This window comes from Lepus europaeus, chromosome 18 (assembly GCF_033115175.1).
Source record: "Lepus europaeus isolate LE1 chromosome 18, mLepTim1.pri, whole genome shotgun sequence".
Taxonomy (NCBI): Eukaryota; Metazoa; Chordata; class Mammalia; order Lagomorpha; family Leporidae; genus Lepus; species Lepus europaeus.
The window spans coordinates 13,848,297-13,862,969 of record NC_084844.1 but is presented as its reverse complement, the minus strand read 5'-3'; the positions used below and the strand labels follow the sequence as shown (position 1 = coordinate 13,862,969).

The 14,673-nt window shown below is 47.7% G+C and overlaps 1 protein-coding gene across 13 annotated transcripts in view; it reads right to left on the bottom strand.

Moving 5' to 3' along the window:
• BPTF (bromodomain PHD finger transcription factor) overlaps positions 1-14,673 on the bottom strand; it is a 137,847-nt gene that overhangs the window by 102,158 nt on the left and 21,016 nt on the right. For all 13 annotated transcript variants that reach the window (XM_062174940.1, XM_062174943.1, XM_062174950.1 and 10 more), the window contains exon 2: positions 7,092-7,914. In XM_062174940.1, the coding sequence (XP_062030924.1) occupies positions 7,092-7,914 (823 nt within the window). The remainder of the gene's footprint in view (positions 1-7,091; positions 7,915-14,673) is intronic.

The window sequence follows — 14,673 nt, the reverse complement described above, 5'->3', positions numbered from 1 at the left end:
AGTCCTTGGGCCCTTGCACCCACCTGGGAGACCTGGATGAAGCCCTTGGCTTCTGGCTTCAGGCTGGTCCAGCCCCAGCTGTTGAGGCCATTTGGGGAGTGAACCAGTAGATGGAAGATGTTTTTTTTTTTTTTTTTTTTTTTGGACAGGCAGAGTTAGACCGTGAGAGAGAAAGACAGACAGAAAGGTCTTCCTTCTGTTGGTTCACTCCCCAAATGGCCGTCATGGCCAGCACGCTGCGCCAATCCAAAGCCAGAAGCCAGGTGCTTCCTCCTGGTCTCCCACGCGGATGCAGAGCCAAGCACTTGGGCCATCCTCCACTGCCTTCCCGGGCCACAGCAGAGAGCTGGCCTGGAAGAGGAGCAACTGGGACAGAATCCAGCGCCCCAACCGGGACTAGAACCTGGGGTGCCCACACCGCAGGTGGAGGATTAGCCTAGTGAGCCACGGTGCCAGCCAGAAGATGTATTGATCTTTTTCTTTTTCAAAGTTTATTTATTTTAAAGTCAAAGTTTCAGAGAGAAAGGAAGAGAGAGAGAGAGAGAGAAGACAGGAATCAAACTGGCACCCATATGGGATGCCAGCAGCTTTACCTGCCACACAGCAATACTGACCCCTCTCTTTTGATCTCGATCTCTCCCTCTCCCTCTGTGTCTGTCATATATGCTTTACTAACCTACACAAATAACATTTTAAAATTCTTATTAAGGGGCCTGTGTTGTGACATAGCAGATAAAGCTGCCACCTTTGATGCTAGCATCCCATATGGGCATCAGTTCAAGTCCTAGCTGCTCTACTTCTGATCCAGCTCTCTGGTTGTGGCCTTGGAAAGCTGGAGGAGATGGCCCAAGTGCTCAGGCCCAACCACATGGGAGACCTAGAAGTTCCTGGCACCTACCTTCGGATGAACCCGGCTCTGGCCATTGCAACCATTTGGGGAGTGAACCAGCAGACAGAAAACCTTTCTCTCGGGCCGGCGCCACGGCTCACTAGGCTAATCCTCCGCCTGCGGCACCGGTACCCGGGGTTCTAGTCCTGCTTGGGGCACCGGATTCTGTCCCGGTTGCTCCTCTTCCAGTACAGCTCTCTGCTGTAGCCTGGGAAGGCAATGGAAGATGGCCCAAGTGCTTGGGCCCTGCACCCGCATGGGGGACCTGGAAAAAGCACCTGGCTCCTGGCTTCGGATTGGCACAGCGCCAGCCGTAGCAGCCATTTGGGGGGTGAACCAACAGAAGGAAGACCTTTCTGTCTCTCCCTGTCTAACTGCCTGTCAAAATATAAAAAAAGAAAAAGAAAAAAGAAAACCTCTCTCTCTAACTCTATCTTGCAGATAAATAAATCTAACAAAAAAATTCTTATTAAATAAAATAATGGAAAAGTTGAACATCTATTGACTGCTAACATTACAATCAAAAGCTGCTGGCGGCCAGCGCTGTGGCTCAGCAGGCTAATCCTCCACCTTGCGGCGCCGGCACACTGGGTTCTAGTCCTGGTTGGGGCGCCAGATTCTATCCCGGTTGCCCCTCTTCCAGGCCAGCTCTCTGCTATGGCCCGGGAAGGCAGTGGAGGATGGCCCAAGTCCTTGGGCCCTGCACCCACATGGGAGACCAGGAGAAGCACCTGGCTCCTGGCTTCGGATCAGCGAGATGCGCTGGCCGCAGCGGCCATTGGAGGGTGAACCAACAGCAAAAAGGAAGACCTTTCTGTCTCTCTCTATCCACTCAGCCTGTCAAAAAAAAAAAAAAAAAAAAAAGCTGCTGGCTGGCACAGGCTGTTTCAGGCACGCCCCCTCCCTCCCTGGGCTACAGCGCACTGAGAGTCATCTCTCTCCTTTCTGAGCCTCCTTACAACTGTAACCTGCCTGAGTAACTGACTGGCTTTAAAACATTCACTAGGAATCCACAAGGAATCCACTACAGATTTCAACTGAAACTGTTGTAACCTAATTTTCAGAGAAGATGTAAAACCTTTCAGAGATTAACTAAAAATGTCAACACAGAATAGCTAATTATCACTATGATGTTAAAAATTCCTGTTTTATACAGAAAATACTCAAAATTATTAGAGCCAGGAAAAAAGATACCCTTATTCTGTCCAAAATCATACTCTTCTATACATCAAGAAAGGCAATTTGAGGGTCTACAATCAGAGCTCTTAAAACAAATTTAAGGGGTCGGTGCTATGGTGTAGTAGGTTAAACATCTGCCTGCAATGCTGGCATCCCATATGGGCACCGGTTCAAGTCCCGGCTACTCCATTTCTGATCAAGCTCGCTGCCAATGGACTGGGAAAGCAGTAGAGGATGACCCAAGTACTTGGGCCCCCGCACCCATGTGAGTGATCAAACAAAGCTCCTGGCTTCAGATCAGCACAGCTCCAGCTGTTGTGGTCATTTAGAGAGTGAACCAGAGGGTAAAAGACCTCTCTGTCTCTCCCTCTCTCTGTCTGTAACTATGCCTCTCAAGTAAATAAATAAGTAAATCTTTTTAAAAAAATTTAAGTAACTGTATTTATTTTTTATTTTTATTTTTTGACAGGCAGATTGGACAGTGATTTTTTTTAACAGGCAGTGTAGACAGTGAGAGAGAGAGAGACACAGAGAGAAAGGTCTTCCTTTACCGTTGGTTCACCCTCCAATGGCCGCTGTGGCTGGCGCACCGCGCTGATCCGAAGCCAGGCGCCAGGTGCTTCTCCTGGTCTCCCATGCGGGTGCAGGGCCCAAGGACTTGGGCCATCCTCCACTGCACTCCCAGGCCACAGCAGAGTGCTGGACAGGAAGAGGAGCAACTGGGACAGAATCCGGCGCCCCGACTGGGACTAGAACCCAGGGTGCCGGCGCCACAGGTGGAGGATTAGCCTATTGAGCCATGGCGCCCGCCAAGTAACTGTATTTCTTTTTTTTTTTTTTTTTTTTTTTTGACAGGCAGAGTGGACAGTGAGAGAGAGACAGAGAGAAAGGTCTTCATTGGTTCACCCTCCAATGGCCGCTGTGGCAGGCGCACCACGCTGATCCGATGGCAGGAGCCAGGTGCTTCTCCTGGTCTCCCATGCGGGTACAGGGCCCAAGGACTTGGGCCATCCTCCACTGCCTTCCGGGGCCACAGCAGAGAGCTGGCCTGGAAGAGGGGCAACCGGGATAGAATCCGGCGCCCCGACTGGGACTAGAACCTGGTGTGCCGGCGCCGCTAGGGGGAGTATTAGCCTGTTGAGCCACGGCGCTGGCCGAGTAACTGTATTTCTAAACATAACAATGAATCTGTACAATTTAAAAAAGTAGACTATCAATAATGTACCAAACATTTATTCACTAGGTGCTTATAAAGATAACTTCCCAAGGTCTTTGAGTCACATGATTTCCAAGGTTTGTACTTTTCCAATTACAGGCAAAGAAGTACAGACTCTGAAGTTCCTGAATATTATATATTGGTTTTAGATATTGGTTCCAAAATATCAGGAAGCAGAACTTTGGTGGAATGCCACTTAATCTCATATACATTTTCTAAAAAATACTTTTATTTCAAATATCAAAAAATCTCACAAGCACACAGTACAAATTTAACAGAAACCATTACAGGATCTCTTATCCAGTTATAAGCACTGGTTTAAACTGCTAAACCAATGCAAGTTTCGGTCTTTCCAAGAAACTACAGACTGCAGAAACAAATCAGTATTGAAAATATTCTTAAAAACTTTCAGAAAAAATCCTAAGTCCCACTCCTAAAAGCCAGAGTCTCTTGACAAATCCAAGGGCAAATTATTTAACCTTGCTAAGCTCTAGTGTCTTCACCTACAAAATGCAGACAAAATAGCACCTAAATTATTGGGCAGTTGAAAGGACTGTCCAAAAAGGCACATAAAATGCTTAGGATACTGTGAGGCATACATTAAGTGTATTACTAAACCTTCAGACTAGTTCTATGTTCAGACCACTGGGTACTGTGCAGTAGGCCTCAAGGATGTCAAGGTTTATCCGGACATGGACAAAACCCACCGTGGTCTCTCTAGCCATGAGGGGCAGCCGGGGAAGGAAAGGGGCAGTAGAAGGAATACCCAAAAGGCAGAGAAGGGGCGGGACTGGGCAGGACAGCCTGAAAATGAGAGCAAGAGCATGACCAAGTTTCCCTTCCTCCTGTGTGCACAGTAAGCCAGACGACTCTGGTTCCTTTCAGGAAGCATCTGAGGCAGATGGAGCCTGGCCTGTTCACTGCCCCATGTCTACAGAGAGCACAGGCACCAGGCTCTCAGGCAGGCGGTGACGGAACTGTCACAGTGCAGCTTTACACGCAAATCAAAATGCACTGACATTTCTCTCACCATCTGTAATGACCCTGCCACAAAGGTTTCTGGCTACCACTTGGAAAGTAAGATGCCAAAAAATGTTGCACAGTGAACACTACGACCAGATATTGAGAGATTAGTGGAAGAAAAAAAATCATCTTTTTAAAAATAACTAATCAAAACCCAGACATAACATGTACACTTAAGACTTTATATATTGTGGGGTCGGTGCTGTGGCGTAGCGAGTAAGGCCACCGCCTGCAGTGCCAACATCCCATATGGGCACCGGTTCGAGTCCCAGCTGCTCCACTTCCTATCCAGCTCTCTGCCATGGCCTGGGAAAGCAGTAGAAGATGGCCCAAGTCCTTGGGCCCCTGTACCCGCCTGGGAGACTTGGAAGAAGCTCCTGGCTCATGGCTTTGGATCGGCGCAGCTCCAGCCGTTGCGGCCAACTGGGGAGTGAACCAGCGGATGGAAGATCTCTCTCGATCTCTCTCTCTCTCTCTCTCTCTCTCTCTGCATCTCTCTGTGTAACGCTGACTTTCAGATAAATAATAAAAATAAGTATTTTTAAAAAGACTTTATATATTGTTTTTCACATCACTTTCTGGGTTAAGGTGACAGATCTAATTTTGCTCTCTCTTGAAACTCTCTTAAAACTATGTTAAAGAAATATTTTTAAAGACACAAACTCACAAGGGAAAATAGGAAACAGAAAAAATTGTGGAAGCAGAAAGCAGATGGACAAGTGATTACTGCCTCAGCAGAGCCAAGAAAGCCCAATTTCAAGCCAAAAGGATGAAGCTGAGAACCAACCTAAGTCACACTCACAAGGCACTGGCAGAGAGGAGCAGCACGTCCCAGACTCTCCCTGCAAGCCACACACCAGTGTAGGCTTAGTCTCTGGAGGAAATAAAAATGAGAATCTCTGGACCAAGAGCTCCTAGAGACTCAGCTGTGAACAAAGGTGCTCTCCAGAAAACAGAGGCTTTAACTAACACCATACTCGGAAAATACTATGTGTGCTGTACACACAGCCACATCACAAAGCCACCGGAACACCAGAGCTAGACCTGAATGTCCCAAGGAGGTCACAGGAAAAGGTCCCTCTGGGCCTCTTAACCAGTTCTAGAGGAAAGAGCTACAGACACTGACATCAGGGATTCCTCAATAACACAGTTAAGCTCAGAATTGCTAAGGCACACCCACTTGCTCAGAGTTCCAACTGTAGTTCCACAAAGATAATCAGGAACAGAAAGGGACAGTCATCTGAGGATGGGAGAGACCACAACAGACAGCAAGAAGTAGCAAGTTGGGGCCAAGGCTGTGGCGTATTAGGTCAAGCCTCCACCTGCAGCACCAGCATCCCAAATGGGCACAGGTTCAAGTCCCAGCTGCTCCACTTCCAATCCAGCTCCCTGCTAATGGCCTGGAGAAGCAGTGGAAGATGGCCCAACTGCTTGGGCCCTTGCACCCACGTTGGCCCACCTCCAGCTGCTATGGCCATCTGGGGAGTGAACAAACAGAAGATCCATCTCTGTGTCTCTCTTTAACACTGCTTCCCAAATAAATAAATCTTAAAAAAAAAAAACCCTGACACTTTATTTTAAAAAACAAATAATAAATAAATAAAAGCAGCAGCAACTTAACAGAAACAGATGGGGAAAAAACATTACTAATACAATTTCTGAGGATGCCCATGGGAGGAAAAACTCTAACAAAAGAGCTCTTAGAAAAAAATATGGTATCAGAAAGGAAAAACTAAATGGTGCAGCTGGAAGACCAAACAAGATAAGGGGATCTCACAGAAAACCCAGCAACACACACACTCCCCCTCCCCAAGGAAAACTGAGGAGAAAAGGGTAAGACAATCAGAAGACTGAAACAGAAGTTCAGCGATCAGTGTTCATTGAAATAAGAGCTCAAGACAGACAAAACAGGGAAAGTGATGAGGAGGCAACCAAGAGATGTTCCCAGAATCAAGGCTGAGTGTGCCCCCTGCAAACCCCACTGCATGAAAACCAGCCCACAGGAGGGCGTTAACACCAGCGACCTGCAGACCCCAGAGGCAGAGAAAACAGCACAGGCTTCCAGCTAAGTCCAAACCACTCACGTGCACCGAGGCTCGGATCAGAACAGATTCCGATTCCTTGACAGCCACGCTGATGAAAGTCTCATCTCCTGGACTCCACGCCCTGCTCCATTGGTCCTTTCACCCCAGCACCCGGAAAATCCAGGTCTCTACAAGTGACCAGTTCTCAGGCCACACTACACCCTGCCACCATGCAGACCGAGGGGAACCCTGAATTTTCCCACACTGTCTCCTGACCTCGCCACTGGCCTGCCCAGAGGAGCTTCCTAAAACCCTGAGGCACACGGAAGCCAGATCCTGAGCCCGAGTCAGCGGGGAACCTTCTAGAAGACTAACCAGCAGGCAGAACTGACCTTTCCTCAGACAGCCTGCTGGGTTTTTGGTTGTTTGTAAGACAGCCTTCATGTCGCTCTGTTTTACATGCAGAGAGGTCGGAGAGCGGCTCTGCGGGGGAGCCCGGCCCAGGCAGGCCCCAGCGACGCCCTGCTTCCTGTCCTAGGCACCAGAGCCAGAGTGCACTCTTGGATTCTTTCAGACGCGCCGTCTTCACAACCTAAAAAACGCTTCAGTGCAGATATTCCTGCAAGCCAGCGATTACACAGCTCACCGTTAAATCCTAACGGTCTATACCACCTCAACAGCACAGCTCTGTAACGTCAACCATGAAGAAGATGGGTTTAACTTAAAATATATACACAAATTCAGGACCAGATGGACTTACATTATGAGTCTTCGGTTTAAGAACCAGTATTTCCTCCGACTGCGGTCATATCCGATGGGCTCATGTCGAATGTATGGTTTGTTTTTTTGGATTTCAGCAACACAGTCAGTCACACCAGGCACCTTGTGCGCTACACAGACTTCACACTGCCACTCGTCCTCCGGCACCTCCTCAAGAGGTGGCTTCACGCATTCCAAGTGGTACACTGCAGAGCACGTCTCACAGCAGAGCAAATCCCCAAGTTTGTGGCAAACCCTACAATGGTCATCATACTGGATCACTCCCTCAGACATCAGTTCCTCCCGAGCGATATTTGTCGTAAGAAACTGGTCAACTAAGAACTGCAGGACTTTGATCTTGTTCTCGACTGGTCCGTAGGGGTAGTCCTCCGCCTCCTGGTAGGGAAGCACGTGATGGTACTCCTTATCGCTCTCACAGTACACCCGCAGCACCTCAGGCCACGTCATCCCGTCTATGAAGTACAGCGTGGAATTCACACTGTCTTTCAGATCAGCAGGTCCAAAGGTGGTATTGGAAGTGTCTTCTTCACGCAGAACTGCTTTCAGAAGCACAACATGCATCTCAGCCATGAGCGTGCACTGCTCTTGGCTCACCAGAGCTGCACAGAAGTCCTCAAAGCGAAAAGGAGACAATCTTAACACAGTGCCAAAGTTCCGCAGTACCTCGTAAATGGCAATAACATTCATTATATGCTCATTAGGCACCATTAAATCCTCAGAGGACTTGGGAAATTCAAGGGGCGGGATATCTTTTTCTTCCAATATTGGAGAACGGGGCCGGTGTGCTCTTGGTTTCCGCCTACCTGTAAATGAAGAAATGATAGCATTATAAATCAGTCAGTGCATTACGTCCTTCTACCAAGGGTTCTCTGGCTTTTCCTATTTGAACATGTACCTCGAAATATAGGTAAGCACACTTCTATTACTTTAATTAAATTCTCAATACCAAGAAGCAATGATTTATCTCCAATTTTAAAGTGTATAGAAAACTTAAATCCAAAGTTTCCCAATAGACTCCAAAGTAGAAGTTTAAAAAAAAAAAAACTGAATTATAATCAACTCTTAATTACCTAGAAGGATTAACTAGTTTATGTTTTTTTAAAAGTAACAGTACATTTGTGAAAGATCTGACAATATAAACTTGAAAAAACTATGCGTAAGATAAATAGCATGGGGTGAGGAGGCGACAGCTCACACGTGACAGCTGCGACACAGAGGGGCCTGTCCACAGCGTGGAGCCCCCTTTGCAGCTGCCAGAAGAACTTCCCGAGAAGTCCCTTGGGCTCAGGGCGGAAACAGAAAGGGCAGCAGGAAGGACGAAGGAGAGGAGAGGTTCCAGGACCAGAGAAAACCAAGAGCGGCTCATCTAGGAAACAAGCAACAGACCACAGTTCTTAATGGTCAGGTGGGCAACTTTGAGGCACCTGTTCTCCAATGTGAGGCAATGATCAGGCACAGGCATGTATGTATATAAATGCATTATTTGAGAGCTAAATTTGTTACACACTCATGAGGGAGGGCAAGTCAAAAGTTCCTGAAAAACGAAAACTGAAATTAAAAGGTGAGTTTTTGTATTTTTCAGTTTTATTATTTATCTGAGGCAGAGAAACAGACACAGAGAGAAAGTTGCCATCCACTGGTTCACACCCCCAGATGACTAGGATCGGCGTAACTGCAGCCATGGCGGCCAACTAAGGAGTGAACCAGCGGATGGAAGACCTCCCTCTCTCTCTCTCTCTTTCTCTCTCTCTGTCTCTCCTCCTCTCTCTGTGTAACTCTGACTTTCAAATAAGTAAGTACATCTTTAAAAAAAAAAAAAACGACACAACACCTGCCTCTAGCTCCTCGCTCCACTCCAGCTTCCTGACGACGCAGCCCCTGGAAGGCAGCAGTGCCGGCTGAGGTACCTGGACTCCTGCCACCCACCTGAGAGACCTGGATCAGGCCCAGCCTTTACAGCCCAGCTAGAAACCACAAAATAGCTTCTACCCAAATCATGCTTCTACACATGCTGAATAATGAGAGCACTTCTCACACTGTTAACATTAAATACTGGGCAGTTCACTCACATTTTTGGAACATATAAATCGGTTCAAATTTTTAGAAAGCAATTTGGCCAAAAAAAAAGTGGGGGGGGGGGGATCTATCTGAACGCATACATATCTCTTTGACCCAGCAATTCCAACTTCCTGGAACTTATCTAACAGATTTACTCACATATGCATTTAAGAAAATACAAAAAGACCTAATAATTTATAAAAGCTCAGGAGTGGCCACTTGGCCAAGCAGCTGAAGACACTGCTTGGAACACACATCCCACACTGGAGCGTGCAGGCTGAACATCCAGCTCCGTGCCTGACTCCAGCTTCCTGCTGACGCAGACCCTGGGAGACATCCCTTCCCCATGGGGGAGACCTGGACTGAGTTCCCAGCTCCTGGCTTAGACATCTGGGGTGTGACCAGCGAAGACAAGATCTCTATCTCTCAGTCTTTTGAATAAAATTAAGCTGGAATTCTGTGTTTTATTTGCCTTTTTAAACTAAATATAAAGCAACAGTTAAATCAGTTATGATGTATGTATACAATAGAATAAAATCTAGCGGTTGAAAATAAGGCAAATTTCAGATGTGCTAACATGAAACAATCTTGCAAATATATAGGCATAAACTGAACAATAAACTGAATGATGCCATTTGATTAAAGAAACTATAAGAAAAAAGAATATGCAGACAGTGATAAAGTGTATCTATATATGTCTAATAGGTCATGTAAGAATCATTTTTTATATTTTTTTTTATTTATTTGAAAGGCAAAGTTACAGACAGAGAGAGGCAGAGAGAGAGAAAGATCTTCCATCTGCTGGTTCACTCCCCAAATGGACACAATGGCCAGGGCTGGGCCAGGCTGAAGCCAGGAGCCTGGAGTTCCATCTGGGCCTCCCAGGTCAGTGGCAGGGACCCATGAACTTGGGCCATCCTTGGCTGCTTTCTCAGGCCATTAGCAGGGAGCTGGACTGGAAGTGGAGAAGCCAGGACCAAATTGGCACCCATATGCAATACCAGTGTTGCAGGCCATGACATCATAGGTGGAAGCTTAACCTGCTACTCCACAATGCCACCCCCATTAAGAATCTTCTAAAAGTAGTGCTTCTGGAGAGAATTAGGGACAGGGAAAAAGTAAGCTTTTTAATATTTTAAAAAATATTTCATTTATCCATGTATTTTTATCCAAATGTAATTTTTAAATACTTTTTAAATATTTATTTATTTATTTGAAAGAGTTACACAGAGAGAGGAGGAAAGGCAAAGAGAGAGAGGTCTTCCGTCCGCTGGTTCACTCCCCAATTGGCCACAAAGGCGCAGTTACACCAATCCGAAGCCAGGAGCCAGAGGTTCTTCCGAGTCTCCCACAGCGGGTGTAGGGGCTCAAGCGCTTGGGCCATCCTCCACTCCTTCCCAGGCCACAGCAGAGAGCTGGATCGGATGATCAGTGGGACTCAAACCGACGCCCATATGGGATACCGGCACTGCAGGCGGTGACTTTATCCACTACACCACAGCACCGGTCCCCATCCATACATTTTCGTTATAGTATTTTAGAACAAAATTGGGCAGGCTATCTAAGTAACTACAATAGCATTTAAACCAATAAAACAATGCTGCTTCTAGTAACTGCTAATGGTCTTACATGAACACAAAATTGTATTGTAGCCAAAGATTCAGGCTTGGGGCTGGTCTTGTGGCTCGGTGGGCTAAGCCTCAGCCTGAGACACCTGCATCCCTCTGAATACTGGTTGCAGTCCCAGCCTCTACACTTCCCATCCAGCTCCCTGCTAATGCACCTGGAGAAGCAGCAGAAGACGGCCTAAGTGCTTGGGCCCCTGCACCAGATGGGAGGCCTAGAAGTAGCTCCTGGCTCCTGGCTTTGGCTCAGCCCAGCTCTGGCTGTTGTGGCCATTTCAGGAGTGAACCAGGGGATGGAAGATCTTTCTCTCTCTTACTCTAGGCCCCAAATACATACATACATACATACATACATAAAATCTTTAAAAAAGAAAAACACTGCTTTAGGGCTGGCGTTATGGCTTAGCTGGTAAAGCTGCCACCTGCAGTGCCTGCATCCCATATGGGCACTGGTTCGAGTCCCAGCTGCTCCAATTCCAATCCAGCTCTCTGCTATGGCCTGGAAAAGCAGTGAAGGATGGCCCAAGTCCTTGGAGCCCTGCACCCGTGTGGGAGACCTGGAAGAAACTCCTGGCTCCTGGCTTCAGATCAGTGCAGCTCCAGCTGTGCAGCCATTTGGGGAGTGAACCAGCAGATAGACTTTCTCTCTCTCCCCCCACTGCCTCTGCCTCTCTGTAACTCTTTCAAGTAAATAAATGAAAGAAAGAAACAGAATAAAGAAAAAGGAAGGAAGGAAGGAGGGAGGGAGGGAGGGAGGGAGGGTGGGAGGGAGGGAGGGAGGAATGCAGGGGAAAGGTGGGGGGGGGCAGGACCAAAGGGCAGCAATTTGTCAATGATTACCCACAGTCTAGATTAACAGTGTGAACTTCTTGACTAAATGAGAGTCTGGACCACTCAACAGGTGTTAACTTATTGGAGAAATTATGTTACTACTTTAATTAAAATGACCTGGCAATTACTGAGGCAAAACGTCCTGCTTTTCTGTATTCCTTAATGGAAGACAGTGTCTACAGGGATGCTTGCTTCTCTCAACTCTGGGGATGAACCCGGCCATCCGCACTCATCAGGCATTAACCACTGCTTAGGGCTGTTTTCTATGTGCCTAAGTTTCTAAATATGCACTGTGGCAATAATCTGCATTTGCTTCTCTTTTTTTTTTTTTAATTTAAAAAAGGTATCTATATATTTTAATATGTTATATATAATATATATATGTACATATACTACTTTGCTAACATTCTGAGAAATCCTAGACATTCTTCAAGGCCCTGCTCCAATGTCACCTCCATGGTCCTTGGCTGTGCCTCTGGCACTAGGCTTCTCTGACCCTTTGCAAAGCGCTCCCTATGGCATGAGCACATTCACTTTACAGGCCTTTCTTCATGTACCCAGATCATTTGTTAGCTCTGTTATAGCATAGGTCATATCTTCATTATTGCAGTAACAAATTATTTGCTCAACTAATGACACCCATAAAAAAACTACTGTTGGGGCCAGCGCTGTGGCACAGCAGGTAAAACCACCACTTGCAGTGCTGGCATCCCATATGGGTGCTGTTTTACACCTGGCTGCACTTCCAATCCAGCTCTCTGCTATGGCCCGAGAAAGCAGTAGAAGATGGCTCAAGTACTTGGGCCCCTGCACCCACCTGGGAAACCCGGAAGAAGCTCCTGGCTCCTGGCTTCAAACTGGCGCAGCTCCAGCCTTTGCGGCCATCTGGGAGTGAATCAGCAGATGGAAGACCTCTCTCTCTCTCTCTCTCTCTCTCTCTCTCTCTCTCTCTGCCTCTCCTCTGTGTAACTCTTTCAAATAAATAAATAAATCTTAAAAAAAAAAAAAAAGAAAAGAAAACGACTGTAGAGGATGGAGATCTAGGGCTGCAGTAATGCCAAGATTAAACCTAGCAACCACTGTAGATTTGACACCAAATGTTTATTGTATTGATTCTAAAAGGATTGTTTTCAGACTTCTAGACCTCCTAAGACAGCTCCATACACAATGTGTGTTTCTAAAGGGGGAAGTGTACCACGTCCCCGTTTCCAATCAGTATCTCACAGACACAGGCTGCTCAGTACAGGAGTGATGGGAGCAGCAGAAGTTAATACTCCACTTTCCTCTTCCTGTAAGCAGCCTTAGTTGATCTGTGAAAATGGTTCGCTATTCACTGGATCCAGAAAGCCCCAATATCATGCAAATCAAGGCTCAAATCTTTGTATTCGCTCGATTAATACCCAAGAAACTGCCCAGGCCATCAAGGTATGCATATTCAAAAAGCCAACAAGTATCTGAAAGATGTCACACATTCCAGAAGCAACCACTGTCCATGGGTAGGTGTGCCCAACACAAACAGCGGGGCTGGACACAGGTGCTGAATTGTTGCACAGCTTAAAACAGTAGAGAGAGGCCGGCGCCGCGGCTCAATAGGCTAATCCTCCGCCTTGCGGCGCCGGCACACCGGGTTCTAGTCCCGGTCGGGGCACCGATCCTGTCCCGGTTGCCCCTCTTCCAGGCCAGCTCTCTGCTGTGGCCAGGGAGTGCAGTGGAGGATGGCCCAAGTACTTGGGTCCTGCATCCCATGGGAGACCAGGATAAACACCTGGCTCCTGCCATCGGATCAGCGCGGTGCGCCGGCCGCAGCGCGCTACCGCGGCGGCCATTGGAGGGTGAACCAACGGCAAAAGGAAGACCTTTCTCTCTGTCTCTGTCTCTCACTGTCCACTCTGCCTGTCAAAAATAAAAAAAAATAAAAAAATAAAAAAAAAAAAAACAGTAGAGAGAAATGCTGAACTTAATAAGGGTTTGGATGCTGATTTCTGGTCATCGAATGTATCCAGGTGAACAAAGCACCCAAGATGTGCCACCATACCGACAGAGCTCATGGTCGGATTGCCTTACATGGGCTCCTGAGATACCCTGAGATGATCCTTACTGAAAAGGAACAAACTGTTCCTAAGCCAAAAAAGAAGGTGGCAGTGTGGGCCTGTGGTGCACTGAGAACCTCCACCTATGACACCAGCATGCCTTACAGGTGGCGGTTCAAGTCTCAACTGCTCCACTTCCAAGCCAGTTCCCAGTTCATGTGCCTGCGAAAGCAGCAGAAGATGGCCCCTGCACACGTGGAGTTGAGTCCTGGCTTTGGCCTGGCCCAGCCCCAGTCATCATGGCCATTTGGAGAGGGAACCAGTGGAGGGAAGATCTGTCTCTCTCTAGCTCTCTCCCTGTAACCCTGTATTTCAAATAAATAAAATAAGGCCGGCGCCGTGGCTCAACAGGCTAATCCTCCGCCTTGTGGCGCCGGCACACCGGGTTCTGGTCCTCGTCGGGGCACCGGATTCTGTCCCGGTTGCCCCTCTTCCAGGCCAGCTCTCTGCTATGGCCCGGGAAGGCAGTGGAGGATGGCCCAAGTCCTTGGGCTCTGCACCCGCATGGGAGACCAGGAGAAGCACCTGGCTCCTGGCTTCGGATCAGCACGATGCGCCGGCTGCAGCGGCCATTGGAGGGTGAACCAACGGCAAAGGAAGACCTTTCTCTCTCTCTCTCTGTCTCACTGTCCACTCTGCCTGTCAAAAATAAAATAAAATAAATAAAATAAAAACACTTAAAAAGTGTGTGTGGGGGGTGGGGGGAGACAGGCACTGTGGTGAAGCGCGTAAAACCGCCGCAGCAGGTAAAGCTGCCGCCTGCAATGCTGGCATCCTGTATGGGCTCCAGTTTGAGTGCCAGATGCTCCATTTCCAACTCGGCTCTCTGCTAATGGCCTGGGAAAGCAGTATAAGATGGCCCAAGTGCTTGGGCCCCTGTACCCACATGGGAGATCCAGAAGAAGTGCCTGGCTCCTGGCTTCAGATTGGCCCAGCTCCAGCCATTACGGCCATTTGG